This window comes from Lissotriton helveticus, chromosome 6, assembly GCF_964261635.1.
Source record: "Lissotriton helveticus chromosome 6, aLisHel1.1, whole genome shotgun sequence".
NCBI lineage: Eukaryota > Metazoa > Chordata > Amphibia > Caudata > Salamandridae > Lissotriton > Lissotriton helveticus.
The window spans coordinates 599656786-599684457 of record NC_136067.1 but is presented as its reverse complement, the minus strand read 5'-3'; the positions used below and the strand labels follow the sequence as shown (position 1 = coordinate 599684457).

Below are 27672 nucleotides of genomic sequence, written 5' to 3'. Positions count from 1 at the left end.
TCCTTTATGCATGTTTCACTTAAATATTTATAATGGTACCCTTGGAAAAACACACCTGCACGGAGATGTTAAATGGTATCCCATGACAAACTAAGATTACAGGTAATCAAAGTTTCCTTCCAGCAGTGTGGACATGACCGTGCAACATGTTTTTGGTTATCCGTTCTTAGCTGGTTGTCTAATCATATGCTGTTCATACAATGGAACAGAGCTGACCCTGCAAGCCATAAAGCTGCTCCTACATTTTAAGCTCGCATTCCCAAACTACTGGTGTATTTACTTGTCTACTTGCTAGTCTGAAGTTGTAACTGCGTCAAGGAAACTGAATTGATGCATTCTGACTGATTAAAATTGTACCTCCAGATAAATGTGTTCTACCGAAGAGTAGCAGTGACAGCCTTTCTGCAATCCTGTCACGGTGAGATCGACAAAGGTTCTTGTTTTCATGGCACAGCTCTTATTTATTAACCCTCTTCCCAACTACTGAATCATGAACACTGTTAGACCTGGCTTCATTGGCGTGAGTCTCCCTTCCAATTTGACGGATTTCCTCCTCTGTTTTGATACATTTTTGCTGGATTTATGCTTTGGGCACTGGGCCACTGCTAATCAGTGCCACAGTGCAAATGCTCCCTATTTTAAATTAATGTACTAATTGGTTATTCTATGATTGGGTTATTTGATTTATCTGTCAGCCCCTAGTACAGTGCACCATGTGGTGAGGGCTTGTAAATCAAATGCTGCTAATGGGCTTGCAGCACTGGTTGTGCCACCCACAGAAGCAGCTTGTAAAGTGTGTCTCAGGCCTGCCATTGCAAGGCCTGTGTGCAGTCTAGCACTGCCATGTCGACTTGGGCAAGTGCACCCACTTGCCAGTCCCTAAACCTTCCCTTTGCTTCATGTTAGACACCCCTTTGGTAGGCCCAATGGCAGTGTGCATTGTAAGTATAAGGCAGAACATGCTCTGATGTGTGTAGCATGTTCTAATAGTGAATTACAGCCATTTTGGTTTTTCACTATTGAAGGCTATCTGTGCTCCATAGGTTAGAATGGGCAGTTGGATTACATTCCTATAATCCTAACTGACTCGGGGAACATAGTAGAAATTCAAATGTAGTATTCCTGAACTCAGAATAATAAAATACATCTTTTAGTAAAGTTGGTTTTAATATTCTGTCTTTGAAAATACCACTTTTAGAAATAAGGTATTTTCTTGCCTAACTATCCAGGCCTGCCTCTGCTGGGTTGTGTATTCCTTCTCTGGGTTTGTGAGTGATAGGGCTGGGGGATTCCAGGAGACAGGCTGGGGCAGCACAGTGGTGAATAGAGAGATCTGCATCTAGATGGGAGGGAGGAGTTGCACCTGGAACCTGAAAAGGGCTGGGCCTTCCCTCTACAATGCTGGCTCCACCCCCTGCGGCTTGTCTGATGTCTCTGCCCTGCACTGTGAAAGGAGAGGAGGAATCATGTCCCCAGAGTGCTCCAGAGCTGTATCTTCCCTCCCCTGTGCTGGCTCTACCTCCTGTGCGGTGGCTGATGTCTCTGCCCTGCACAGTGAAAGGAAGAAGAGAGTCATGTAAACAGAGTGCACAGGAACTGGTTTGGACTAGGCAGAGGCCTCTCTGCCTTCAGAGAACAAAAGATTTTGGGGTTTAAATATTGGGACTCTGATCCCAAGAAATTAGATCATTTCTGGACAAGAAACCTTTCTACCAAGGAGAAGAACCAAGGAAGCTGCAGAAGTTGTTCTGCCAGTGTGCTGTTTGCTGGGTTGGCCTGCAGTGGTTGCTTCATTGCCAAGGGAAAGGAGAAGGAACTTTGTAAGGACTTTCATCTGCAGAATATTCTCCAAGGGCTTGAACTGTGCTTGCCTCCTGCTGAAGTCTCTGGGACAAAAGACTTCATCTCCAGCTCCCTCCTGAATTTCCTTGCTGGGAATTCTGACTCCAGTCGCTTGCGTGCCGCTGGGAGATGGAAGCGCGATGCATCGAGAAGAAGCGTGTCGCCACCGCAGCTGAAATCATCGCAACGCCCGAGAAGCGAGCCTTCATCGCATCTCACTGGAAGCGCGTGTTCATCGAAGCGGTCTGCTGTCGCATCACCGGAGAAGCATGACGCCATCGAGAGAGTCGCCATCGCATCACTGGAGAAGCGTGTCGCAGGGCCCGTCACAGCTCCAAACTACAGAGTTGTCGCAAGGCTGCCAGGGCGTCATAGTCATCGCATTGCCGCATCAAGGGCGCCATCTTCTCGCATCGCAACCGGATCGTTGCATCGCATCAAGGCGCCATCTTGTGCACCGCAACAGGCCCGCAGGCCGAGAATCTACGTATCACCTCCGCACCGGTAAGGCTCACGACGAGTCCCCTACTCTGCGCAAGCATTGAGGAAGAACGCAACCGTTCCCCCGGGTCACGGAACAGACGCATCTCCCCTTTTGCGAGCCTTTTGTTCACTTTGCGTTGCGCATCCAGGTACTTTGTTGAGAACTTTGTCGCATTTACCAACAACTTGAACTAAGAGACTTTAATCCTCTTTTAAGTAATCTTAAGTGTAGTATTGTGGATTTTTGTCGTTTGAGGTCTTGTGTTTAAGTCTATAAAACCTTTGTTGTGTCCATCTGTAGTGTCTTCACTGTATTACTGTGTACATTCACAAATGCTTCACACACTGCCTCTGAGATAAGCCTGTCTGCTCGTGCCAAGCAACCAAGGGGGTGAGCAGGGGTTATTAAGGCGTGTAATACCCTTATCCTGACTTAGAAGTAAGGGTCCCTATTTGGACAATGGTGAATACCTTTGCCAACTAGAGACCCCCAGATCTAACGAACACTTTCCAAACCCTGGACCATAAAGTAAGGAGCTCCTTGTAACCTATCTGCTGTTTAAAGAAGCTATTAAGCTTGAGCTTGCTGACATAATGGTGCTACTTAAGAGAATGTATTTTTCCAGTCTCCAGCCACAGTGCAGAGAGCTGCGAGGAACCATGCTCCCTCCTTTGTAAAGTCCACAATCATCCCTGCCGTCCTCACACTGTTGCTCCATCTTGCTATTTCTTATGCCCATAGAAAGCACTATCCACTTCAGACTTGCTGTTTGTAGGCCTAAGTACTGAACTGAGTCTGATCTGATAATAGAGAATTCCTAAAATAGTGTAGCAATAGTGTTGGGGCAAAGAGATTATGTGCCTTTTTTCGTAAGGGGGAGACCTTTTCTTAGGATGAGAACCCTCACTTACCCATGGGTGACTTGCTTCATCATAGGTTTCCCTCCTCACACCAGGGCTGCAAGAGATCGCAGAATAAAGACATTTGGTCTCCCAGACAGTTGGAATCATTTTGCAACTTCGCCCCCCCTGTAGCTGCTGTGTAACCACATGTGCCATGATGGACTGGCATCCTCCCCAGGGTGTGTCCAATATCATTGCATTTGTCCATTGGAAAACAGCAAATTAAACAAGCATTGACAAAGCCAATATTCCCTGCTATGTTAGAGCTATTGGCTTTGCCACTGTCTTTTATCCATGTTACAAAACACACAAAAATGGACAGAATGCGAAACAAAATAAAAATTCACCCCCAGTCAATAGAGTTAAATCCATTGTTCTTTTGCTCACCATGCCACCCCAGTTTAGACCCGGCCATATGCAAATCAGTCTTGACCCTGCTCCTCATGGGAACAGGCCAAGCCAGGTCCTCCCTGGACCAGAAACAAGCACCCCTCTGACACCAGTGGAGATAAAGGAAGCCATATGAGGCATGCAATCTGGCAGTGCCCCGGACCCTAGGGGACTCCTGATCGGTTTATTCAAATGTACGGCAAGGAAAGCCTCTAACCACCTCCCAGACATTGGGAGGTATTATTGAGCTGTCCAGTTGGTTGTCATCCACAACTGATTTTTGCAAACCAGAGGGAGCCCTCTCTGAGGGGATAGAGCATTCTTGTGGGGGGGGGGGGGTTGATATGTGCCCACCATGCCCAGCCTGTGAAGAATAAAGAAGATCAATAGATTCTCCAGTATTGGGGTGTCTTTCATAGATTCACATGCCTGAATCATTCCCCGTCGTCGGAGTGGGAATCCCACGGTACATAAAAAAAGCAATAATATGCCTATAACAAACCAAAACCTTGGTAATAACCAACCAGGAAGTAAAGTAGCCCTAAGCCACTGTGTAAAAAACTTCCACACCTATGACTATCCTAGTCATTTTGTATTGACAAAACTGCAGCCAATCAGGTGACAGCACCCTCTAGAATGTTCTCCCCAGAGGCTCAGGCTCTCAGATTTTCTACCGCACGTCGTGTGAAGGGAGTCTCCCTGCGCTCTGCTCAGTACTTCACAACTTGTTGGTTTTTTCCTACTTGAAGATGTCATCTTCTAAATCCCTCTTCAGACCTTGTGAATATTGTGGAAAGCTTAGGCTGTTTAAAGAAGATCCCCACAAGAAATGTCTTTATTGTCTGTATCCAGACCATGAGGTAAAGGAGTGTAAGATCTGCAGAACCTTTCCTCAGAAGACCCTCAGAGACAGGGAAGGTTGTCTTCTCCTGTGGCTTCAGAAGATCAAGGACCAGGATAACCCCCTTTCTGAGGTAGGAAGTATAGCCTCGGGGTCAACTATGTCCTCCAGAAAGAGGAAAGCTGAGGTAGAGATAACTTCTCCTGGAGCAAAGGTGTTGAACAGCCCAATCCTCCAAGGATTCTGGCGTGCCTTCGGCTTCTACTTAAAAAAGGCATCTCCACCTTCAAAATCTGGACCGGGAACGCCCCCGAGAAAGTCTGGAAAGTCTTCATCTTCCAAGAGACTATCTCAAAAAATGTTACCTCAGAAAATGACATTGTCGACGACTGCTTCTCCGTCGACGATTATCGCACGCAGAGGACACCCACCGGGCTATAGTCTGTTTAGATACACTGTATCTAAACAGACTATAGCCCGATGGGTGTCCTCCGCGATTAGCCTGTGTCACCAGCAAGCGGGAAGACCTCTACAATCTTTGCCAAGAGCGCATTCTACAAGAGCGGTCTCCTCTTCTACCGCTCTCTTCGCTGGTGTGCCTCTCCATCAGATTTGCAGAGCAGCAACTTGGTCCAGCAGGCATACCTTCACCAAACATTACTGTTTGGACACTGCAAGTGATGCAGATACTTCGGTGGGAAGAGCAGTTCTACGCAATCGTTTCAAATAAGGTGAGCCTCTGTTCTCCCTCCTCCTCTTTGCTCTTTTTTAGACGCTGATTCTTATATGTTAGTCTCTTTCGCTAAGCATGCATGTATACTGTGATATGAGCAGCGTATAATGAGCATGATGTTTTGTACTGCTATCTACTCTTATTCAGACATGTGAATCTTTGAAAGACACCCCAATACTGGAGAAGAACAATAGTTACTTACCTGTAATCTGTGGTTCTCCAGTATTGGTGTCTTTCATAGATTCACATGCACCCGCCCACCTCCCCTCAGAGGCTCTTTCAGGCGATTATGTTGCTTTCACTCCTGTGCGAAAAAATCTGAGAGCCTGAGCCTCTGGGGAGAACATTCTAGTGGGTTCTGTCGCCTGATTGGCTGCAGTTTGGTCTATACAACATGACTAGGATAGTCATAGGTGTGGAAGTTTTTTGCACTGTAGCTTAGGGCTACTTTACTTCCTGGTCGGTTATTACCAAGGTTTTGGTTTCTTATAGGCATATTATTGCTTTTTTATGTACCGTGGGACTCCCACTTCGACGACGGGGAATGATTCAGGCATGTGAATCTATGAAAGACACCAATACTGGAGAACCACAGGTTACAGGTAAGTAACTATTGTTCTTCTTGAGTAGGGAAGCTATGATTCTGGTCATTCTTGCCTTGGTGATCTCTCGTCTGGAGTACGCCAACTCATCGTATGTTGGCATTCCAGCATACCAACTGAGGCGCCTCCAACTGGTTAAGAACCAGGCGGCCAGGCTGATTTTTCATCAGCCTAAATGGCACCATGTCAGTCCACTTATGAAAAGCCTTCACTGGCTTCCAGTGATTAAGCGCTGTGCGTTTAAGATGGGTTGCACCATTTTTAAAGCACTACATTACAACGGTCCGGCTTTCATCTCGCTCGTCTTCATCGCTACATTCCCTCTCAAGACCTCAGATCCTTCCATTTGAACTTGTTGGTAATTCCATCATCCAAACAGAAGAAGTACAGCGGATTAAGGTTCTCAGTTCTTGCTCCACAATTTTGGAATTCTCTCCCGGTTGAGATAAGGTCTCTGACCTCTTTAGCCCAGTTCAGGATACAGCTAAAGACCTGGTTGTTCATCCAAGCATTCACTTACTAAGAGAATTCTCTATCACTGCCTTGATCCTCACTTGAGCGGCATGAAACCGTTGGTGTACGCGCTCTTAATAAATGCTTTGAACATAACAAGAATGGTATCCTCCAATGAAGAAAAGGCCTCACAATATATATTTCTACTTTTATACTTCTACAGAAAAATATTATGGGGCATTCGAGAAAAGGGTAGAAAAGAGATGTCAGAAGATGCAAGAAGTTTTGAACAGATAAATAACCACAGCTTTTTTTAGTTTTTACATTGATCGCAACTTATGAATAGGCAAGCAAGATATTGCAAAACAAGATCTATAGAGCTTTGATATCTAGATCTCCAGTCAGGCCATGTGCAGGAAAAGGGTCCCAATGGGAGTGAGATTTAATAGAGTTAGAGGAGTACTAGAATACACCGAGAGCAGGCTAAAATTCAGCAGACACATTGAGGATGGTACATGATCACAACCCTTTGTCAAGGATGTTACATGTATCTCAAAATTAATACATTGTGATCTTACATTTTTTAATATGGAAAATAAAGAGATAGGAAATTGCAAACTTTTGCAGAAGTCTTAACGAAATTAACAGCGCACACTGGCTCAACAACGTTTTTACCAGCCTTTTTTTGTGCTTATTCTGCACACTTACATCTAATTGTTCATGCCATACCTTACTTTTTACCTCCTTTTTACCTCCTCTGTTCCCAACCTATTACCTACTCTTGCTGGTTCAGCCCCCTCTTATATCACTCCCCCCCTGCATTATCTCCTCTTCACCTCTCCCCAAGTATCTTGCCTTCTCTGATTCTGCCACTCTCCCATCTTTCCGCTCAATGCACTACTACTCCTTTCCGCTCATCTTCCCACCCAGCCTCTTGCCTTCTCATGCCACAACTTTTTTTACTTGTCTGTCCTCATTATATAAACCTCTCCTTTTCCCCCAGCCTTTTCCTGCTGGTTCTGCCCCCCTTACATACATACACATTTTGCTTCAATGTACTGCTTTTTACCACTCTTCTCTCCCTAACCTCTTGCCTTGTTCTCCTCCTTTACATCCATCTCTCGCGTTCCACCCTCCAAACGTTTTTTTATATTTTTGCATGGATTCTGCCCCTCCTTACATTGCATTCTATTATAGATGGGCAAAGCACTGAAAACTCTAGCTGTAGTCCTGGCTCTGCTTAAGGTCCTAATGGACCTTGGGACCAAAATGAGCTGAGTTTTCACAGGAGGCTCTAAGTTCACAATACCATTATCAGGGCAGGAGCAGGAATGTTAGTCACGCTTTAAAACCCTCTCACTTTTACTAACTACATCTCATTGCAGTGATTTAATCTGATGTACTAAGATAAAACACCTTTGGTATAGTAAAGAAATGTGCATTTTTTAATGTTAATGCCTCCCTTACCTCCACGCTAGGTGAGTAATGCCCGTGGTGTTGAGACATGATTCTTTTGTTGTGAGCCCAACAGGACACGCTGCTTTTTATTCATGCGTTGTGAGCGCTCGCTTCACACTTTCTTCCCTGTGATAAAAACAATAGTGCCATGACACTAAATTGTGCCATACATACACGCAGTATAATAGAATCCATCCCCTTAATTTTTTGTTCTAAAAATGCAGCCCATGACATCAGAAACAGCCAAGGCCTATAGATGAGGCTCGGCCGTTCGGGACGACTGGGGAGGGCACAGAAGGAAAAGGACTTTGTCTCTTTCTTCTTGCCCAGAGACGAGGACAGTGTCAACTTAAACTTTGCTGCTGCCAGCTGCCCCCTCTCTATTTCTTCCTCTTATTCCCTCTCTTTCTGTCTCCCTCCACCTCACTTGCTGAAAACCTTGACTTCAAGAAACAACTCTTACCTTGTAATTTCTCTCCTTTCCTTCATCCGTTCCCCTTTGAAATGGATCCAAAAAAGAAAGAAATTTTTCCTGGAAATGTAGTGCAACCTCGGGACGAAGGGTAAAAAAAGTTAGAAATAACTAAATAAAACAAGGCAGAGTGGTTGCAAAGTGACCAGTTGGTTTTATTCACACTTGTACACATTAGCGCCACCCTACAGAGTTTGCCAGTCAAGCGCTACTTTAGTTTTCTTGTCTTTCTTTGAACAACATTGTTTTCCCCTGGTGGGAAAGTGCACCATTCCTGGAGGTATCGCAATACCTGGTTTATGCGTGGAGTGGGAAAACGTTTAATGTGATCCTTATAAGCTGTTTTTCTTATTTTCGTTCATAAAATGTGTACCGTGGCTCTGTGTTCAGGGGTGTGGTCTTTTGTAAACCATACTGCTTACGTTTTGTAAGGAAATAAGTAATGGACATTGCAACAGGTCCCTGTAGTCATGTCCTTAACTTTTCAGATAAAAACAGTCATTTATTTCTGAATAATGAGTGTTAAAGTGATGAAAAAGCAATGTTGTTCCTGCTTTTTCACATGCCTTACTTAATCTTGCATTTCCTATGAGTGTTTGGTTTTTCCAGGATGTTATTACTTTTTGTTTTTCAGGCAGCATATTACTCTTGTCTAGCACATAGTTTGAATTGAGTCACATTCAGGTGCTTATAGCGGGCACAATTTGGTTGTAGCTGAAGGCAGTACGAGTTTCTCTCGGTGAGACAGTATAGTGTTTGGGGAGGGGGGGGAGAGATGTGGCACTATGGCCAGAGCTTCCGAATTTGGAACTGGGGAACAAGGTTCAGCCTTCATGACTAATCCACCAGACCACCCTCCTGAAGAAGTACATTCCCATGCTAGACCTTAGAAGCCCTGGTGTCTTAGCATCAGCAGGAAGACCCCTAGCGATAAGTGTAGGTTAACCTTGAAGACCTGTCCACCACAATGCATACTAAGGTTCATCTCTGGTCTTGCGGGCAGGCCTACAAATCAGCACACCCTAGAGCAACAGCGACTGTCACTAAGGTCACAGGACTCTTGAAGCCAGTCCGCCTCACCCATTGATACCTCTGTTGGCCTTGTTTCAGCAGTAGTAGTGCAACTCACCAGGAACCGGCAATCCAGGATTTGCATGCACACCAAACTAAGTTTAAAAACAGTCTCTCTGCTTCATGAACAAGCACTTTTTAGGGCGAGCCCTCGTGATGCACTGCGCAGCAGTGCTCGCGCAGGCGAGCCGTTATGTAGGGGTTTTCAAAAAGCACCTGGAAATTCCACACAGCTCGTGCGTGTTCATTTCCTAGGTCCATTTTGATTGGGCTTTGATGTGCGTGTTGTTTTTTAACAGAACACGCAATAGGCCATAGGCGGTCGCGTAGCTCCGCCCATGGCCTATTGGTGTCTGTTACGCGCACCAAAGCCCATATGTCTTCAATTATCGTACAGACAGGGACGCGATAATCGAAGACGTATGCCTGCAGTGGCGCGCGCGCACCACTCACAGGCTTTTTTTCCTTTTCTATAGCGAGCGCTTTTAGTGCTGCTTGTTTGTTCTTGGTATCCTTTCAAGCTGGCAGTTCTCTTTTTGCACAAGAGACCCCCGGTACCCCCTTTATTCATGTAAGAGCTTTACACTGTTACACTTTTAGTCAGTCACTGCCTGCCCGCGGAAGGAGTCCTGAAGCATAACAAACAACGGCCGTCTAAAGACTGTGCCCGGCTCTCAAGATGAAATATGCACCCCGAGGCACACTGTCGAGACCGTAAGGACCGTGAGAGCAGTCCAAGAGCAGAGGGAAGCCCAAAGTAGGGTGCGAGTACACTGTGTGCAGGTCTGTGGACCCTGTCCACACCAGCTCCTGCCCAGAGGATGCAGAAGTGCTGTGAGGCCTCCGCAGCTCCGCCTTTCACCTGCGATGCGACCTCGACGCAGACAGTGCATGCCTCAGCAGCTCCGCCTTTCACCTGCGCAGAGATCTCAATGCAGACAATGTTCACCTGGGCAGAGATCTCGACGCAGACACTGCAGGCCTCAGCAGCTCCACTGACACTGCCAGCCTCAGCAGCTCCGCCTTTCACCTGCACCGCGACCTCAACGCAGACCGTGCAGGGCTCAGCAGCTCTGTCTTGCACCTGCGCTGAGACCTCAACGCAGGCCTCAGCAGCTCCGCCTTTCACCTGCGACGAGATCTCGACACAGGCACTACATACCTCAGCAGCTCCGCCTTTCACCACCGCCGAGATCTCGAAGCTGAACTGTTCCTTTCTTGAACACCACTCTTGGTCGAAGCAGTTCTCTTGAGTTTCAGAATACACACCCTGGCATACACCGATCAGCGCAGCGGAAGGGGCAGAGGGGCGTGCGGGGAGAAAGGAAGTATTCAGCCCTCTGGGCGCCGACGTCAGTTATGGAAGTCTGTTATTACAGTTCACAGACCCTCGCGTCCCCTCGAGCCACACACAGCACCACCGCAAGCATTCTGCTTAAGCGACTCTGACTGCGTCTTTTCGTAATTGCTCTCGTTATCTTCCCACCACCTTTGCTGAAAGTACCCGGTGACACCAGGCGAAATGCGAGGTGAATCTGCACTGCTGTACAGCCACCTCTCCCCCCCCCCCCCCCCCTGACTTAATTTGACTGTTTAAACTGGAAAGGCCGAGGGGTGCTGCCCCCTACTACACCATCATGGACTTTATGCAAATGGGGCAATTGCGAGCAGTCCTTTAGCCAGTGCTTAATTTAGGCCGGGGGTGTTTCGGCACCACTACTTAAATGTTAATGACAATATGTGGTGCAAGCTGCAGCGGCCTCCTGAGGAGAGCGCTGGCACTTAATTTCTTTTACAAATGAAGTACTGCCATTCGCCCGTCTATTGCCCCAATGAGTTCAATCAAAATATATATGTCCTACCCCCCCACCCCTCTTTTAACACCGTAACTGTCATTAATTGGAGTGCACCGAAAACTGTGAGTGTTGGCACTCTGCCATTACCAAGGAATTTACCCCAACCTCTTTATCTTAGAGCAACAACTTGTTCCCAGACTCGAAGTTAAAGGATTCACGTATTCCTTGACCGTACAGAGCTATGTATTCACAAACTAACTTTACACCTGTGTTTGCCTGATGAAAGAAAGAGTGAGACGCACAGTGTGAGCGTGTGCACCTTCTCCGTGTGATCTTGGTTCCCCGTACATAGCTCTGCAGACACGGTCACACAGCTAGTCCCTCACTGCCTGCCTACGGAAGGAGTCCTGAAGCATAACAAACCACCGCCTGTCTGAAGACTGTGCCCGGCTCTCAAGATGAAATGTGCACCCGAGGCATCACTGTGGAGACCTTAAGAGCAAGACCGTGAGAGCAGTCCACGAGCAGAGGGAAGCCCAAAGTAGGGTGCGAGTAGACTGTGTGCAGGTCTGTGGACCCTGTCCACACCAGCTCCTGCCAGAGGATGCAGAAGTGCTGTGAGGCCTCAGCAGCTCCACCTTTCACCTGCGCTGCGACCTCGACGCAGACAGTGCATGCCTCAGCAGCTCCGCCTTTCACCTGCGCAGTGATCACTAAGCAGGCACTATTCACCTAGGCAGAGATCTCGATGCAGGCCTCAGCAGCTCCGCTGACACTGCCAGCCTCAGCAGCTCTGCCTTGCACCTGCGCTGAGACCTCAACGCAGACCGAGCAGGCCTCCGCAGCTCCGCCTTTCACCTGCGCCGAGATCTCGACGCAGACACTGCAGACCTCAACAGCTCCGCCTTTCACCTCCGCCGAGATCACGACGCTGAACTGTCCCTTTCTCAAACACCGCTTTCTTGGTCGGGGTACAGCACCTCTCCCTGTGTCAGAGTAGAGGCCATTATACCGAACGAGTACCTCAGTAAGTTCAGCCAACAGCTTCGCAGGAAATCATGATTTCACTAGAACGGGAACTGTGAAGCATTAAAATAAATACAAATAAAATCATATAATGTGAGCTATTCATTGTTGGGAAAATCCTAGTCATATAATGTGAGCAGTACATTTTGTAGATGGAAACCCACGTTCGAGCATTTCCACCTGTGTTTCTCTAAAGAAAGAAAGAGTGAGACACACAGTGTGAGCGTGTGCATTCTTCTCCTTGTGATCTTGGTTCCCCATGCATAGCTCTGCAGACACTGTCACACAGCTAGTCACTCACTGCCTGGCCGCGGAAGGAGTCCTGAAGCATAACAAACAACGGCCCGTCTGAAGGCTGTGCCCGGCTCTCGAGATAAAATGTGCACCCCGAGGCATCACTGTGGAGACCTTAAGGACCGTGAGAGCAGTCCACGAGCAGAGGGAAGCCCAAAGTAGGGTGCGAGTAGACTGTGCAGGTTTGTGGACCCTGTCCACACCAGCTCCTGCCCCGAGGATGCAGAAGTGCTGTGAGGCCTCAGCAGCTCCGCCTTTCACCTACGCAGCGATCTCAATGCACAGTGCATGTCTCAGCAGCTCCGCCTTTCACCTGTGCAGAGATCTCAATGCAGACAATGTTCACCTGGGCAGAGATCTCGATGCAGACACTGCAGGCTTCAGCAGCTCCGCCTTTCAACTGCGCCGTGACCTCGACGCAGACACTGCACACCTCAGCAGCTCCACCTTTCACCACCACCGAAATCTCGACGCTGAACTGTTCCTTTCTCGAACACCGCTCTCATTACTTTTCTTATATAATGAATGCACCCGCGCTTAGTCTTTCACATGTGAGACAGATGGAAGTGCTGCTGGAGGGTGGACTATTCTCCCCCTGCGGGGGTGTATACACAGCGCCCGGCGCATTTACCGCAAGGCCTTTTTAGGTCTCGGACCTAAAGGCTGCGCTTGCGCAGTCTGGGGTCGGAGAATTAATGTCCCTTAGTAGCGCTTTGGAACCCGCCTCCCTGTCCTGTCTCTCCTCCATTGGCTGGCTTCCTAAACGGAGGCCAGCCATTGGAGGAGAGATGCGTCACTCCGATTTAGCCCCGTCTTTTTCGGATTTGGGGGCGTAAGTTTTGCTGTTCTTTAGACAGTGAAGTCATGCGTCACTCAAAACAGCAAAACCACGCCCCCGATTCCGAAAAATTCGGAAGCCTGCAGCCCCCATTTTCTTTCCCCCGCAGTGAAGGTGAGCCTCGAGCCTCTGCCCCCGTTTGTGCCGTTTTTAGTGCTCCCGCACCCCATTTTGTGCCGTTGTTCGGTCCCTACTTGTGCTCACAATCAACTTCCATGCCTACAATGTCCGTGCTGAGCCTGGGAGGAGAGCAGACCCGGCGAAGGACCCCCGCCAAAACACCGCCTGCCGCAACGCTGTTGCCATTTCTCCAGTTAAAGCGTGCTACCGCGCCCCCTTTCCCCTACATGCAGCAGGTAACGAGACCACCATTATCTCATTTTCTAATAATCCCAGCAGCCCGGAATGGCTCTGGGCCAGTGACTGGGGTGGTGGTGCCGAGGCAGGGTTCTCTGCCTCTGGCGCCTCTGTGTTCTGTCTCGCGCCGCGGTGGCTCGTGACCCTCCCAGCCATGGCCTCACCCTCCGTGATGGTTTCTGTGCCTGACACCGCCTGGGCTGAGTCGTCTCTAGAGCAGAGCCTGACGACCAGCACCGCCTCCGCAGTGCTGCCCCCAGCCCGCTCCCCCATCTCCCAGTGTATTATCTGTCCTGTCCCACGCTCCATGTTCCGCGTTCCTGCACTTTTTCTCCCTTTCTTTCTCCCCTCTCAGTCCTCACTCTGTGTTACTTCGCCCTCTAGTTGTGATTCTTACCCGCTTCCCCTCCTCTCTCTTGCCACGTCAGTTTCTCGCGCTTTTGTCCAACATTTCTACAATTCTCAATTTCTCTCCCTCTCTCTAGTTTGTGCCGTTCTTAGTGCCCCTGCCCCCGTTTCTGCCGGTGTTTCTTGCCTCTGACTCCCTGTTTCTGCACCCCTTCCCTCCGCCCGCAGCTCTCCGCTCTCGCACCCCTTCCCTCTAGCCACATTTATTTTAACTCCTCCCACGCTCCCTCCCCGCAAACTCTCTTGCCTCAGGGAATTCAGCAACTCCTGCCTGCCCTGTTTCCCAACCTCACACCTGCACCTTGCCCCTCCACCCGCGGGAGATGTGTTTGCATTCCTCACGAATATACCTGCTCCGGGGCTCCTCTGTTCCCCTTTCCTCTACCTGCTCAATCTCCCTTACTTCATCGTTACTTTTTCCTAGACTCCTATCTGCCTGTTGTCTCGTCCGTCCCTCTGCCACTGCCTGCTCTGCTCCTGTAGCTCCTTGCCTGCTCCGGCTTCCCTCTTCCTACCTCTCTGCCTGCTCCCTCGTGCGTTATCTTTCTGCCTGCTCCGGCTCCTCCTGTCTCTCTTCTTACCTCTCTGCCTGCTCCGGCTCGTGCCTCTCTGCTTGTAAGGTCCCGTTTCTCTGCTTCTGCTTGTCCGCGGCGGGGCTCCAAAGATTGGGTCCAGATGTGCGCTAGCTGCAGGAGGGGTTCGCCTCCCGTCCACCCCTCAGAAGGAGTAGTTTCTGTTCTGTAACTCCAGTTCTGTAGTAGGGGTATCTCTGTTATAGTCATAATCTAGGGAATAGTCCCGCCCATGTGCGTGGACCCCGGCAATCAAAAATAATCTCTTAAGTTGTCAAAAAATTGCAGAACTGCAAAGACACTTAAGAGAAAATTTAAAGACAAATAATGCAGCCTATATCCACAGGCTACACTGTCCAGTACTTCAACTAGAAATTCCACCAAAAATCCACAAACAGCAAAGCCTGTCCAGATTTCCCTTGCTTTTACTGCAAAAACCCCTCAGAAATGATAGAGAGGAAGGCCTGGACAGACAAGCCCCATAGGCTGCCATTATGTGGCTTAAACAGGATACTGTGCCTTTAAGGAAACCTTCTAGAACCTTATCCCAGAATGCATAGCAGGTCCCACTGACTTCAGTTCTTTTTGAAGGCGTAAAAACGCCAGACCTGTAGCATTAATTACATGAACAATTCTCCACCGGGGAGGAGGGCGGGCGCTTATGACTAGAACAGAGATACCCCTACTACAGAACTGGAGTTACAGAACAGAAACTACTCCTTCTGTAGTAGGGGATCTCTGTGTATAGTCATAATCTAGTGAATAGAATGGCAAGCCCATCCCCACACCAAAGCGGCGGTGGAGAAAAAACATGATGCCACTACTGTGCGAACAAATTCCGCAGCGAAGCCTGCCCAACCTGAGCGTCTGCCCTGGCATCAGAGTCCAGGCAGTAATGCTTAGCAAAGGTATGAACCGACTTCCAAGTGGCGGCCTTGCAGATTTCTGCAATGGGCACATTACGGAGCAAGGCTGTCGTGGCAGCTTTGCCCCTGGTGGAATGAGCCTTAGGCTTACCTCCTAAGGTCTTATTAGCTTTTTGGTAACACAATTGAATGCAGGACACAATCCACCTAGAAATGGACTGCTTAGAGGTAGCAAGACCCGTCCTGACTGATCCATAATTGACAAACAATTGGTCTGACCTACGAATATCTTTGGTCTTATCCAGATAAAATTTCAACACCCTCCTAACATCCAGGGAATGCAAAGAACGTTCCGCCGGAGAGGAAGGATTCTGAAAAAACGTAGGTAAAGTTATGGTCTGGTTGACATGAAAATCAGAAATAACCTTGGGAAGAAATTTAGGGTGAGTACGCATCACAACCTTAGCAGCATGAAATACAGTATAAGGTTCAGTACAACACAACGCCTGAATTTCACTCACCCTGCGGGCCGATGTAATGGCCACGAGGAACGCCGCCTTCCAGGACAGGTGCTGCAACGAAGCCTTGTGAATGGGTTCAAAAGGCTCCTTCATCAATCTGGACAGCACCACATTCAATTCCCATGAAGGCGAGGGAAGCCTGACAGGAGGGAACACCTTCTTCAATCCTTCCAGAAAGTCTTTGATCACAGGGATCTGGAAAAAAGAAGTCTGTGAAGGGCATTTCCTGTAGGCAGTCAATGCAGCAAGATGAACCCTAATGGAATGAACATTAAGGCCAGACTGCGCCAAATGTAAAAGGTAAGGAAGGATGACATCTTCCTTGCAGGTCGTAGGGTCATGGTTCCTAGACTGGCACCAGATACAAAACCTCTTCCACTTGTAAGCATATGAAGTCCTAGTGGAAGGTCTCTTAGACTCCTTCAGTATGTCCATGCAATCCGCGGGCAGATTCAGATGTCCATACTGCACTATCTCAGGAGCCATGCCGCCAAACTCAAAGACGAGAGGCTGGGGTGCAACATCCGCCCCCCGAACTTCGTGAGAAGGTCCGGCCTGCACGGCAACCGAATGTGAGGAAGGAGAGAACGGTGAAGCAGGTCCGTGAACCACCACTGCCTGGGCCACTCCGGGGCAATGAGAATCATCCGAGCCCTGGACCGGGCCAGCTTGATGAGTACCGCCGGAATCAGGGGAATGGGAGGAAAAGCGTACAGAAAGCTGTTCGACCAGCTGATCCATAGCGCATTCCCCAGCGACCCCGGCTGGTAGTACCTGGAGGCGAAGTCTCGGCATTTGCTGTTTTCGGCGGTGGCGAACAGATCTACGTCTGGAGTTCCCCACCTTGCGAAGACTTCTCCCAGCACTTCGTCGTTTATGACCCATTCGTGGTTTTCCTGAATGAGTCTGCTGAGTTCGTCCGCCTGAACATTCTGCACACCTGGCAGATGGGTAGCCGTGACCGTCAGTCCTCTGGCCAGGAGCCAGTGCCAGATCGCCTGCGCCTCCTGTGACAGAGTGCGGGATCTCGAGCCCCCCTGCTTGTTGAGGTAGTACATCGTGGTAGTGTTGTCCGTTTGCACAAGCAGGGAGCTGGTCTGGAAGGACGGAAGAAAGGCCTTCAGCGCCAAGTGAACGGCTCTGAGTTCCAGGAAGTTGATGTGATACGTGGCCTCCACTGGTGACCACGTTCCCTGAATCTGTAAAGTCCCGGAGTGCGCTCCCCATCCCAGGAGAGAAGCATCCGTCACGACAGTCTGCGTGGGAATGTCCTTGTGAAAAGGAACCCCTCTGAGGAGATTCTCCGCTGAACACCACCACTTCAGAGACTGAAGAGCATGCAGAGACAGTCGTATCCTGTCGTCCCAGGATCCTGTCCTCTGATCCCACTGGTCCTCCAAGCACTCCTGCAGCGGTCTCATGTGCAGTCGTGCGTGCGGCGTCAGGAAGATACAAGAGGCCATCGAACCCAGTAGAGAAGACACCGTCCTCACTGTTGTAGATGGAGTCGACATAAGAGCCTGAGCCTTCCGAAGGAGAGATAATCGTCGCTCTTCCGAAGGAGACACGCTTGCTGACAGCGTATCGATGGAGGCTCCCAAGTACTGTATGCATTGGACCGGAGTCGGGACCGACTTGGCCATGTTGATGTGCAACCCCAGCTTGTCCAAGAGAACGCACGTCTTCTGGAAGTGTGCTCGCGCTTCCGAGAAGGAGGATGCCTTGATCAACCAATCGTCCAGGTACGGGTAGACAAACACCTTGTTCTTCCGCAGGTGCGCCGCCACCACCGCCATGCACTTCGAGAATGTTCTCGGCGCAGACTTCAGTCCGAATGGGAGTACTGTGTACTGATAATGATTGGTGCCGACTTGGAACCGCAGGAACTTCCTGTGTTTGCGCGCAATGGGCACATGGAAGTATGCATCCTGTAGGTCTATGGCACAGAGCCAGTCCCCTTGTTGCAACTGAGGATAAATCTGATGCAACGACAGCATGCGAAACTTTTCCCTGCGAATCCACTTGTTTGCCTGTCGCAAGTCCAGAATGGGCCTGAACTCGTTCTTGTCCTTCTTGCGAACCAGGAAGAACCGGGAGTACAGGCCTCGTCCCCTCTGGGACAGAGGCACGTCTTCTATCGCCCTTTTCCTTAACAGGGTATCGGCCTCCACCTGGAGCTCGAGCAGCTGAAACCGCGAGCTGACCGGAGGAATCGATGGAGGCGGGCTGGTGAACCGAAGACTGTATCCATTGCAAACAATATTCAGCACCCACTTGTCCTGAGTAATTTTTCTCCACTCTGCCGGAAAAAATTGGATGCTTCCCCCTACCGGAGTGGGTAACGGATCCGGGGGAAGTAAGTTCCTAGGGCCTAGACCCAGCCTGGCCCTTGGGCGTTGGAGCCGACTGCTGGCCTCCCCTGCCCCTCTGGCGTTTCTGGAACGGCTTACGGAACTGCTGTTGCTGTTGCGAATGTCCCGAAGCCTGGCCACGTCCACGGCCTTGTCCACCGGACCGCCGTTGGAATGAGCGGTACGGCTTCTTCGTCTCCTTAGGCTTCTCGAGGCCCACCGCCGTGAGCGTCTCGGCCTCCGCCTTCATGCGGGCCATCTCGTCGTCCGCATGCTGTCCAAAAAGAGACTTGCCGGAGAACGGCAGGTTGGCCACCCTCTGCTGTGCGTCCGGTTTCAGGGACGTAAGACGGAGCCAGGCGTGGCGCCTCTGGTTGACCCCATGGCAAAAACCATGAGCAGCCAACAGGGAAGAGTCCGCTGCCGCACTGATGATCTGGTTGGCCACCAGCATCCCTTCACTCAGCACTTCCTGAAAATCCTCACGCTGTTCACGAGGCAAGTGCTCCGCAAACCGCTCCAGGGAGTCCCAGAGGGAGCGGGCGTACCGACCCAGCAGAGCCGTGGCACTCGCAGCCTTCATGGAGGTGGCGGCAGTTCCACAGACCTTTCTCCCTGCCGAATCCATCCACCTGGACTCCTTATCCGGGGGAACCGTGGATGACGGAGCGGAGGCATGTTGTTTGCGTGCCGCCGTCACAATGACGGAGTCCGGAGGTGGTTCCGCTCTCAGAAAAGCCGGGTCCGAGTCCGGGGCCCGGTACTTCCTCAGCAACCTAGATGGTGCCGCCTTTGTCACCGCTGGGGTGAGGAAAAGGTCCATAGCTGGTTCCTCCAGGCCCGGTACCAGAGGAAGGAGAGGGCGAGACGAGTGTTTTTGGTGCAACGTCTCAAAGATTACGGACGTCTTCGGCGTGGGCACTGTCAGGGGAATGCCCAGCTTCGCAGCGCCCCTCAAGAGGACATCCTGGAACGCCACCAGGTCATCAATTGGGGACACCCTCGTATCCGGTGATCCCGACAGGGTAGGAGAACGATCCCTGGAGCCAGAGGATCCCGTGCGGGAGCGAGACTCGCGCCTCCTATGGCGGCGTCTCGACCGCGAGGACGATCTGTGCCGCGACCTGTCCCGTCTCCCAGAGCGAGAGCGAGACCTGCCAGTCCGTGGCCTCCCCACCGGTTTCCGTGGTGGAGTCTTCCTCGGAGCCTCCTTGGGCGCAGGTTTCGGGGTCCCCTTAGGAGGTACAGGCAAAAACGGCAGCGAAGTGGACCTCGGAGGAGGAACTTCCGGCTGCGGTGCCGGCCCACGCGGAGGAACCGGTGGAGGTGGGTCGTCCGCTGGAAGTGGAGGCAGCGTCGGCGGGTCCTCTCGAGGCAGAGGAGGAGGAGGAGGAGGAGTGACCGCCCTCGGACCAGGTGTATGCGTCGACCGAGGCCGAGAAGGAGTGTACACCGCAGAGTACACCGTGCCCTGTGATCCTTTAGGCGAAGAGGGCTGAGAGCCCGCCCCTTCAGCCGGAGACCGCTTCCTCTTGCGTCCCCCGCTGGAAGCAGCGTGACTCCTGGGACTAGAATCCCTCTTGCGACGCTTCGGAGAGCCTGACCGACTCCTAGACGTCGACCTCCGTCTGCTCGACGTCGAGCGTCGCTTTTCCGGCGTCAAAGGGCGTTTCCTTGACTCCGGCGTCGAACGCCGCCTCCGCGACGTCGACCTCTCCTTCCTCGGCGTCGAACGCCGATCCCTCGACGTCAAGCGCCGATCCCTCGACGTCGACCTCTTTCTTCTCGACGTCGACCTCTTTCTTCTCGACGTCGACCTCTCTCTCCTCGACGTCGCACGTCTCCTCGACGCCGAACGGTCCTTCCTCGACGATGAGCGCCGCCGACGTCGTCTGGATGTTCTCGACGTCGAGGATCCCCTCGACGTCGACCGGCGGTGTCGCCTCGACGGCGAGCGCCGATGTCTACGACGTCGGTAAGAAGCCCTCGACGTCGACGCCGAAGACGACGTCGACAGCGGCTTCGTCCGCGGTGGCTTCGACGTCGAGTCGTCCCGATGTCTCGTCCCGGAGCCCCGGGGAGAAGGGGAGCACACCGCCGTCATCCCTCTCGACGTCATCGTCGAGGCTATCGACGTCGACGGAGACCGGGATCGCTTGCTGGGCTTCCTGCCTCTGGGGAGCCCCCCAGAGGCCTCAGCAGAGGCAGAGGGAACCTTCCCTGACTGCCCAGACCCACCTGCAGCCTGCAGGCGCCTCTCCTCAAGGCCAGACAGCCTGATCTTCGCCCTTTCCTTCAGAGTGCGAGTTGTAAACTGCTGGCAGATGACACACTCCTCAGGGACATGATCTTCAGGGAGGCAGACGATGCAGACATCATGGGGATCACCTCTGGCCTTCTTCCTCTCACATGCTGGACACTTCACAAAGAGTCCAGGCATTTTAGAGCCCTAAAACACCTGAAGCAGCACACAGAAGAGAAGAGAAAGCCAAGAAAGTAAACTGCAACACTTTTAGTATACAAAAGTGCCAAAACATGCAATAACCCCTTGAAACAAGGGAGAGCTCAATGCCAGGGTCCTGTAAGCAGGAGCCGGAAAAAAGAACTGAAGTCAGTGGGACCTGCTATGCATTCTGGGATACTGGGAGAAGGTTCTAGAAGGTTTCCTTAAAGGCACAGTATCCTGTTTAAGCCACATAATGGCAGCCTATGGGGCTTGTCTGTCCAGGCCTTCCTCTCTATCATTTCTGAGGGGTTTTTGCAGTAAAAGCAAGGGAAATCTGGACAGGCTTTGCTGTTTGTGGATTTTTGGTGGAATTTCTAGTTGAAGTACTGGACAGTGTAGCCTGTGGATATAGGCTGCATTATTTGTCTTTAAATTTTCTCTTAAGTGTCTTTGCAGTTCTGCAATTTTTTGACAACTTAAGAGATTATTTTTGATTGCCGGGGTCCACGCACATGGGCGGGACTATTCCCTAGATTATGACTATACACAGAGATCCCCTACTACAGAACCTAGCCAGCCTCCCCCGCCACAGTCTCTGTCCTCTGGCCCGACTCGCCTCTTCCATCCCTCCCACCCCCCACTGCTGCTCTAGGGGCATTCCTCACGAGACAGTGCATCATATAGGGTGAACATAGGATAACATCAAGTGACGCGGGATACATCACAGTGCAGAAGCGAATAGAAGGGGTTAGAAGTAACACATCGACGCAGGACAGAGAGGCGCACAGTATTGTAACATTTACATAGCGCTTACTACCCCTGTGAGGCGCCGAAGTGCTCGCTCGCATTAGTGCAGGCTGCCCTTGTAGGGCGTGTGGTTGGAAGTATGTTAATTTTGTTTTCAACCTATGTAGAAAGTGGTTCCATGTCGATCTTGATGATCACTGAGAGATTTGGCTATCATGTTATGGGACACACCAGGAAGTGTGAGATATAGGTGTGCAGTGTATGCTTGGCAGTAAGGTGGGTGTGCAGTGTATGGTTGGCAGTAAGGTGAGTGTGCAGGGTATGGTTGGCAGTAAGGTGGGTGTGCAGTGTATGATTGGCAGTAAGGTGAGTGTGCAGTGTATGGTTGGCGGTAAGGTGGGTGTGCGGTATATGGCTGGCAGTAAGGTGGGTGTGCAGTGTATGATTGGCAGTAGGGTGTGTGTGCGGTATATGGTTGGCGGTAAGATGGGTGTGCAGTGTATGGTTGGCAGTAAGGTGGGTGTGCAGTGTATGGGTGGCAGTATGACCAGCAATATTTGCGGTTACACTGTATTAATCGCAAGTAGCAATTCTTTGCTTTGAGCTTCAGAAGGCACGTCTCCACCTTCGAAGCGGTGTAATTAAGAGAGGCAAGCAGACAACCTTTACCCAATATCTGGCGCTCCATGTAGCGACCTCAGAAAGAAGGAAGCCTGAGTCTGCCGTTCCAGAATTCGATCTCGGTGCCCAGCAGCATGCGTTCAGCTCACTGAGCTGCCCTGCTGGGAATTGAAACATCGTTCACTCATAAACCAAATGTGATAGGAATGCAGTTTCCATAATCTTAAAATGCCACCCCCTTCATCCGCAGCCATATTTATAATATGAAATTTCGATGCAGCTAAATATTTTCCTTTTTTAGTCACAAGTTGTAGGTTTGTGTTTAGGGTTTGGATTGTCATTAATGGTTGTGTGCATCTGTTTGTCATGGCGTGGCGGTCATGCACTCGTCAGTGGGGTTGTTTGTGAAAAGGTTGCTGCTGTGCTAGAAAATAGCACGGCTTAGGACAGCTAAAACTCAGGGACATGAACGTCTGGTATTGCAGTCGTGGTGTAATTAGGGCCTTCGCAGAAATATATTTTTGACAGTAGAACGTGATGCAATCCTTTTTTTGTAGTTTGGGGTCACCCGTTCAAAATGCCCGCTTATTGTCTTCATTCCTCAAATGCTGAGGTGGCAAAAGCAAGAAACCTAATATGAACATTCAGACTATCCCAAAACAATTTATAGCACACTAAACTTAACCTGAAAATTGCAAGATGCGATATTTATTATTATGACATCGTTCACTAAATTCCAAGAAATGGAAGAAGGGATGTACAGATGCTTCAATTGAAAGGTTTAACAAAAAAATGCTTTAGTGAGTATTGGAGTATTTCATAAAGAGAAAAAAAAGCTTTTTAAATGAGAAGATATGTAACTCATTATTGAATAACCTTCAAAGGATGTTAAAAGCTCAGAACGCACCAACTCATCCATCTGGGCCCTGGATATCCCCAAAGGAAAATAACCTTTTTATTTTATAATAAAATGGAAGAAAAATGGGGTGTCTTTGGAATGCCATTTTTTGCTTGCTCTTTGAAGCTCTCTGGTATTTTTGATCCGGTGTCGCCCCTCTCTGCTTTTGACAGCATGTTAAAAGTCGAGTGGAGTGGTTGTTTTGGTAAACTGTGATCCGGATTTCAGCACTTCAAATCCCAGTCCGGCCTCTGTTTCCCCTTAAAGCCCCATTAACTAACTTGGGCTTTGACTCTTCGCTGTGGTGCCCTGGTCCTTCCTCACCTCCTGTTTGGGGTTTTGGGAATGTGTTTTGAGGAGATCACTTTACAAAAGGCGCTGCAGCCTCTGAGGGATCCCTCTAACCCAAGGCCTGCTCCCAAGTGACAGCACTCTCTCTCGATAGAGGCAGGCCAAAGCGGGCCCTCCAACTCCCAGGGGTGCTCCCCTCCCGCTGTCCGTGTCTTTTTCCCGCCCCCTCCCGCTGCTCTCGTTTCTCTTGTGCCTGGAGAGTTTGGCGGTGTACCAGGAAACTGTTGCCTTTTATGCCAGGTCCATGATGGGCAGTGGAACGAGCGCTAATGAGCCTGGGATAGATTGTTCTTGTTTCTCCTGACAGCTTATGTGTGCTGATCAGCGGCATGAGAGGTAAGTGCCGGTCTTGGGGTGGGAGGTATTTGTAGCATGTTTGTTTGTTGCTTACTGTTAGCATGCATTCCACATCACTCTCAAACACACTACCTCACAACTTTACTCTCTCTCTATCTCACTAGCTCACTCTCTCTCTATCTCACTACCTCTCTATTTCTATCTCACACTCTCACTACCTCACTATATCACGACTCACTCCCTCAAAAAATCACTACATCACTCTCTCACTAACTCACTCTCTATCTCACTACCTCACAACTTCACTCTCTCTCTAACTCACTACCTCACTCTCTCTCACTACCTCACTCTCTCTCTTTCCATCACACTAAGTCACTTTCACTCTCTCTTTCACTACCTCACAAACTCACTCACTGTTTCTATCTCACTACCTCAGAACATCCCTCTCCCTCATTACCTCACTCTTTCACTACCTCACTCTCTATCTACCTCTCTCACTACATAACTCTCTCTACCTCACTACTCCTCTCTATCTATCTCACTACCTCACTATCTCACAACTTCTCTCTCTCAAAACATCACTACCTCACTCTCTAGCTCACAACTTCACTCTCTCTCTCTCTAACTCACTACCTCAATCACTCTCTATCTCACTACCTCACTCTTTCTATCTCACTAACTCACTTTCACTCTTTCACTACCTCTCTCTCTATCTCACTACATCACAACATGCTTATATCTCAATACCTCACAACATCCCTCTCCCTCACTACCTCACTCTCTCACTACCTCACTCTCTCTCTATTTCAATACCTCACTCTCTCTCTCTACCTCACTCTCTCTCTGCTAATGCAATAGGTATCACATATGCAAAAAAAAAGCTAATGCCAATAGAAATGACAATGCCATTTATTTAGGGATACAAAAAAGATTAAAAAAAATAATGAGCGATACCAATAGCTCTACCTATATTATTGCAGAGACCATTGCATTGTAAATGCTTGTTTAGGCTGCCTCAGAGGCTTTCCCGCCTCTGCCCACAGCGGATTGTCGGGTCTCGTGTGTCCGGGCGCCCATGCCAGTCATTAGTAGTGATATCACTTTCTTGGCACACTTAATCTCGTTCTGACTTACCATAGCGTTCACAAACGCCGATTTATATGGTTGACTTCCACAACATGTAATGTTAAAAAAAAATCTGTTTTATGATCCCACACATTACTGATTTGGAAATGATTGTCCCTTAATTTTCGCCTGCTAAACCTCCATCCACTCAAGTGCAAATCAAAATGGTAATTAAATTCCGTAATTTGTATCCAACTCTCTTAACGGTTCAAAGATTTTGGCATTTGCGGAAATCGTATATCATCACACGAATAATATAAGCAGAGTTTTACATCATTAAAGTTTATTTTAACATGCATTACCTCGCGCTTCACCATCTTTTTACACCTCTGCAAAAGATCTTTCAAGATATGACACCCTGCAATCTTTTCACTCCAATGTGAGATTCTCAGCAAGTAAAGGATGCTCTAAGACGACAGTTTAAACAAATGCCTGCAGCTGTACCCGTTTCTCTTCTGACCGTGTGGAACCACATGCACAACCACACACACAAAACCACACACACATAAATACACACAACCACAGCTACACAAACACAAATACACAACCACACGCGCAACCACACTCACAACCACATACACACACAACCACACACACACAACCACACACACACACACAACCACACACACACACACACACACAACCACACGCACACAACCACACGCATAACTACAACCACACAGCATCAGTGCACAATTTCTACAGGCACACACACCACCAGCCATCAGTGCACACATCAATTGTTAACGCATCCACATTTAACTATTGTAGCAATCGCAGTATGGCGCACTTTACTTTTAAACATATTCATTTAAAGAGCAGCATGCCACCATTGCTACAAAAATAAATACACATTTTTTGGGCCTACAATTTATAGACTTTTGTTGCAATTGGTGTTGCAATATTTAGCAATGCCAATAGGTCAAACTTAATTAATGCGAGACCTATTGCATTGTAAATGCTTGTTACATTTGATGCCTGCTTTGGGGGCCACTGTAGTTACGCAGCAATGGAGGACAAAATTATGTTGCTATGTTAACTAAATTATGCTGCAGAAAAGGGCTGCAGCGTAATGCGGTACATTTTCTAATACGTTATCATTTGGACATGTTAACCTATACTAACAATCTCTGCAAAGATTTTTGCCTCCTTAGTACCAGTGTAACAGACAAATGCAGCAGTGAGAAAGGTGACCAGTCAACCTTTGCAAAGGGCCTTCCACTTCGCGCAGCACAAGTCACATTTTTTAGTAACTTTTGATCTGTTTGAGCTACAACCAATTTTTTTTAATCGTCCGATTATGCAGCAAATGTTTATGTGACAAATATGGCAGAGCCATGATTATGTTGAAAACTTTTGCAAACTAGGATATTCTGCTATTCATGTTCCAACTGCTCTAGTGAAAAAAGGGAGAAGTGGTGATGACAAACTGCATGGCTCTGAGACAAATGTCTTGCAATTCCACTTTTAAGCATATTTGGGATGTTCTGCGATTAGAAACATATCCCACTTTGTGAATTTAATGTCAGTAACTCATATTAAACCTTAAACATGTGTATCCATTGGTTGCATTAAATAAATAAGCTGTAACTGGTCAGTGACAGGCCAAACAGATACTAAAAACTGAGATGCTTTGGTCTTTCTGGCAACACCTTTGACTCCGCCCACAGACCCAATCTTCAGGTTATTCCCGCCCTCTGATTCTCCGCCTACAGTTCCCCTACTTTTTTCGACCACTGAATACACGTCATATTTATTTCTGAATAGAGTGAAATACTGAAAGGAGACTGCTGGGTAAAACTTGAAGCCAAACAATGCGTATGCATACTACCTTTTTTCCTGTACCAAAGTACTTTTTCTTGTGAAGCTTATTTTGAATGCATTAAATCAAACTTTTTTTGTAAATTGGTTTCTGCATCTTCTTTAAAGTATAAGCTGAGTAACGGATGTCATGATCTTATTATTACTTTGGTATTGTGTAATAGTTCGCTGCACAAATCCTATTTTATAGTCCTTTTTTCAATTATTTTTTCAGGTCGTTTTGCTGTGCGTGATATGAGGCAGACTGTTGCTGTAGGTGTCATAAAGGCAGTTGAAAAGAAGGCTGCAGGAGCTGGCAAGGTCACAAAATCAGCCCAGAAGGCCTCTAAAGGCAAATGAATATTCAGGACATCATCACCAACCATCCGATTTTCGACACACAGTGGAAAAATGGCCTCTGAACTATTTGTCACCATTAGCTATTTAAGTTCAGTAGTAAAAGACTGGTTAATGATTAGAATGCATCGTAAAAGCTTCCGAAGGAAAGGAATATTTGTGGACCAGTTTTGTGTCAGCTTAGATTTCCAGAATTGGCAAACTAATTAATGGGAACAATGACCGAAATATGTTGCATAATTTGAGGCCATTTAAAATAGTTATGCAGAACCTGTAATGTTTGGTGCTGATGTTCTACTGAATCAACCAGGAACAGGAACCATGTGGTATTCATTGATGTAGGTTTTATCTATTTCTAAATCCAACTTGTTCCTTTTTTTTCTTTACAGTGGCATTAAAATGCTAAATGTATTTCAAGTGTTTTATTAGGTTACTTGTGCCATTTACATTCAACATAGAATTACATATTCAGTGGCTGTAACTTGTTCACTAATCTGCTTTAGACTTCATGCTGTTTTTTTAATTGAAATAAAAATGAATACCACTGTGAATGCATTGTAGTTAAAGTACTTACATGATAGGATGTTTTGTTGGTTAATAATTTGTGAGGTCGTTGCTCGTAACTTGAATGTGGGAGACAAAGTAGAAAACGCACACTGCTCTTCCAGGGGATACTCATTAATAGTTATAAGCACTGAATTATCTCCGCCCATGAGCGGGAACCCGGAACACATAACAATATTCATATATATG

General features: G+C 48.6%; 1 protein-coding gene across 3 annotated transcripts in view; it reads left to right on the top strand.

The window, feature by feature from the left end:
* EEF1A1 (eukaryotic translation elongation factor 1 alpha 1) overlaps positions 1-27470 on the top strand; it is a 98565-nt gene extending 71095 nt beyond the window's left edge. For all 3 annotated transcript variants that reach the window (XM_078648057.1, XM_078648059.1, XM_078648058.1), the window contains exon 8: positions 26798-27470. In XM_078648057.1, the coding sequence (XP_078504183.1) occupies positions 26798-26922 (125 nt within the window). In that variant the 3' untranslated portion in view covers positions 26923-27470. The remainder of the gene's footprint in view (positions 1-26797) is intronic.
* The last annotated feature ends 202 nt before the right edge of the window (positions 27471-27672 follow it).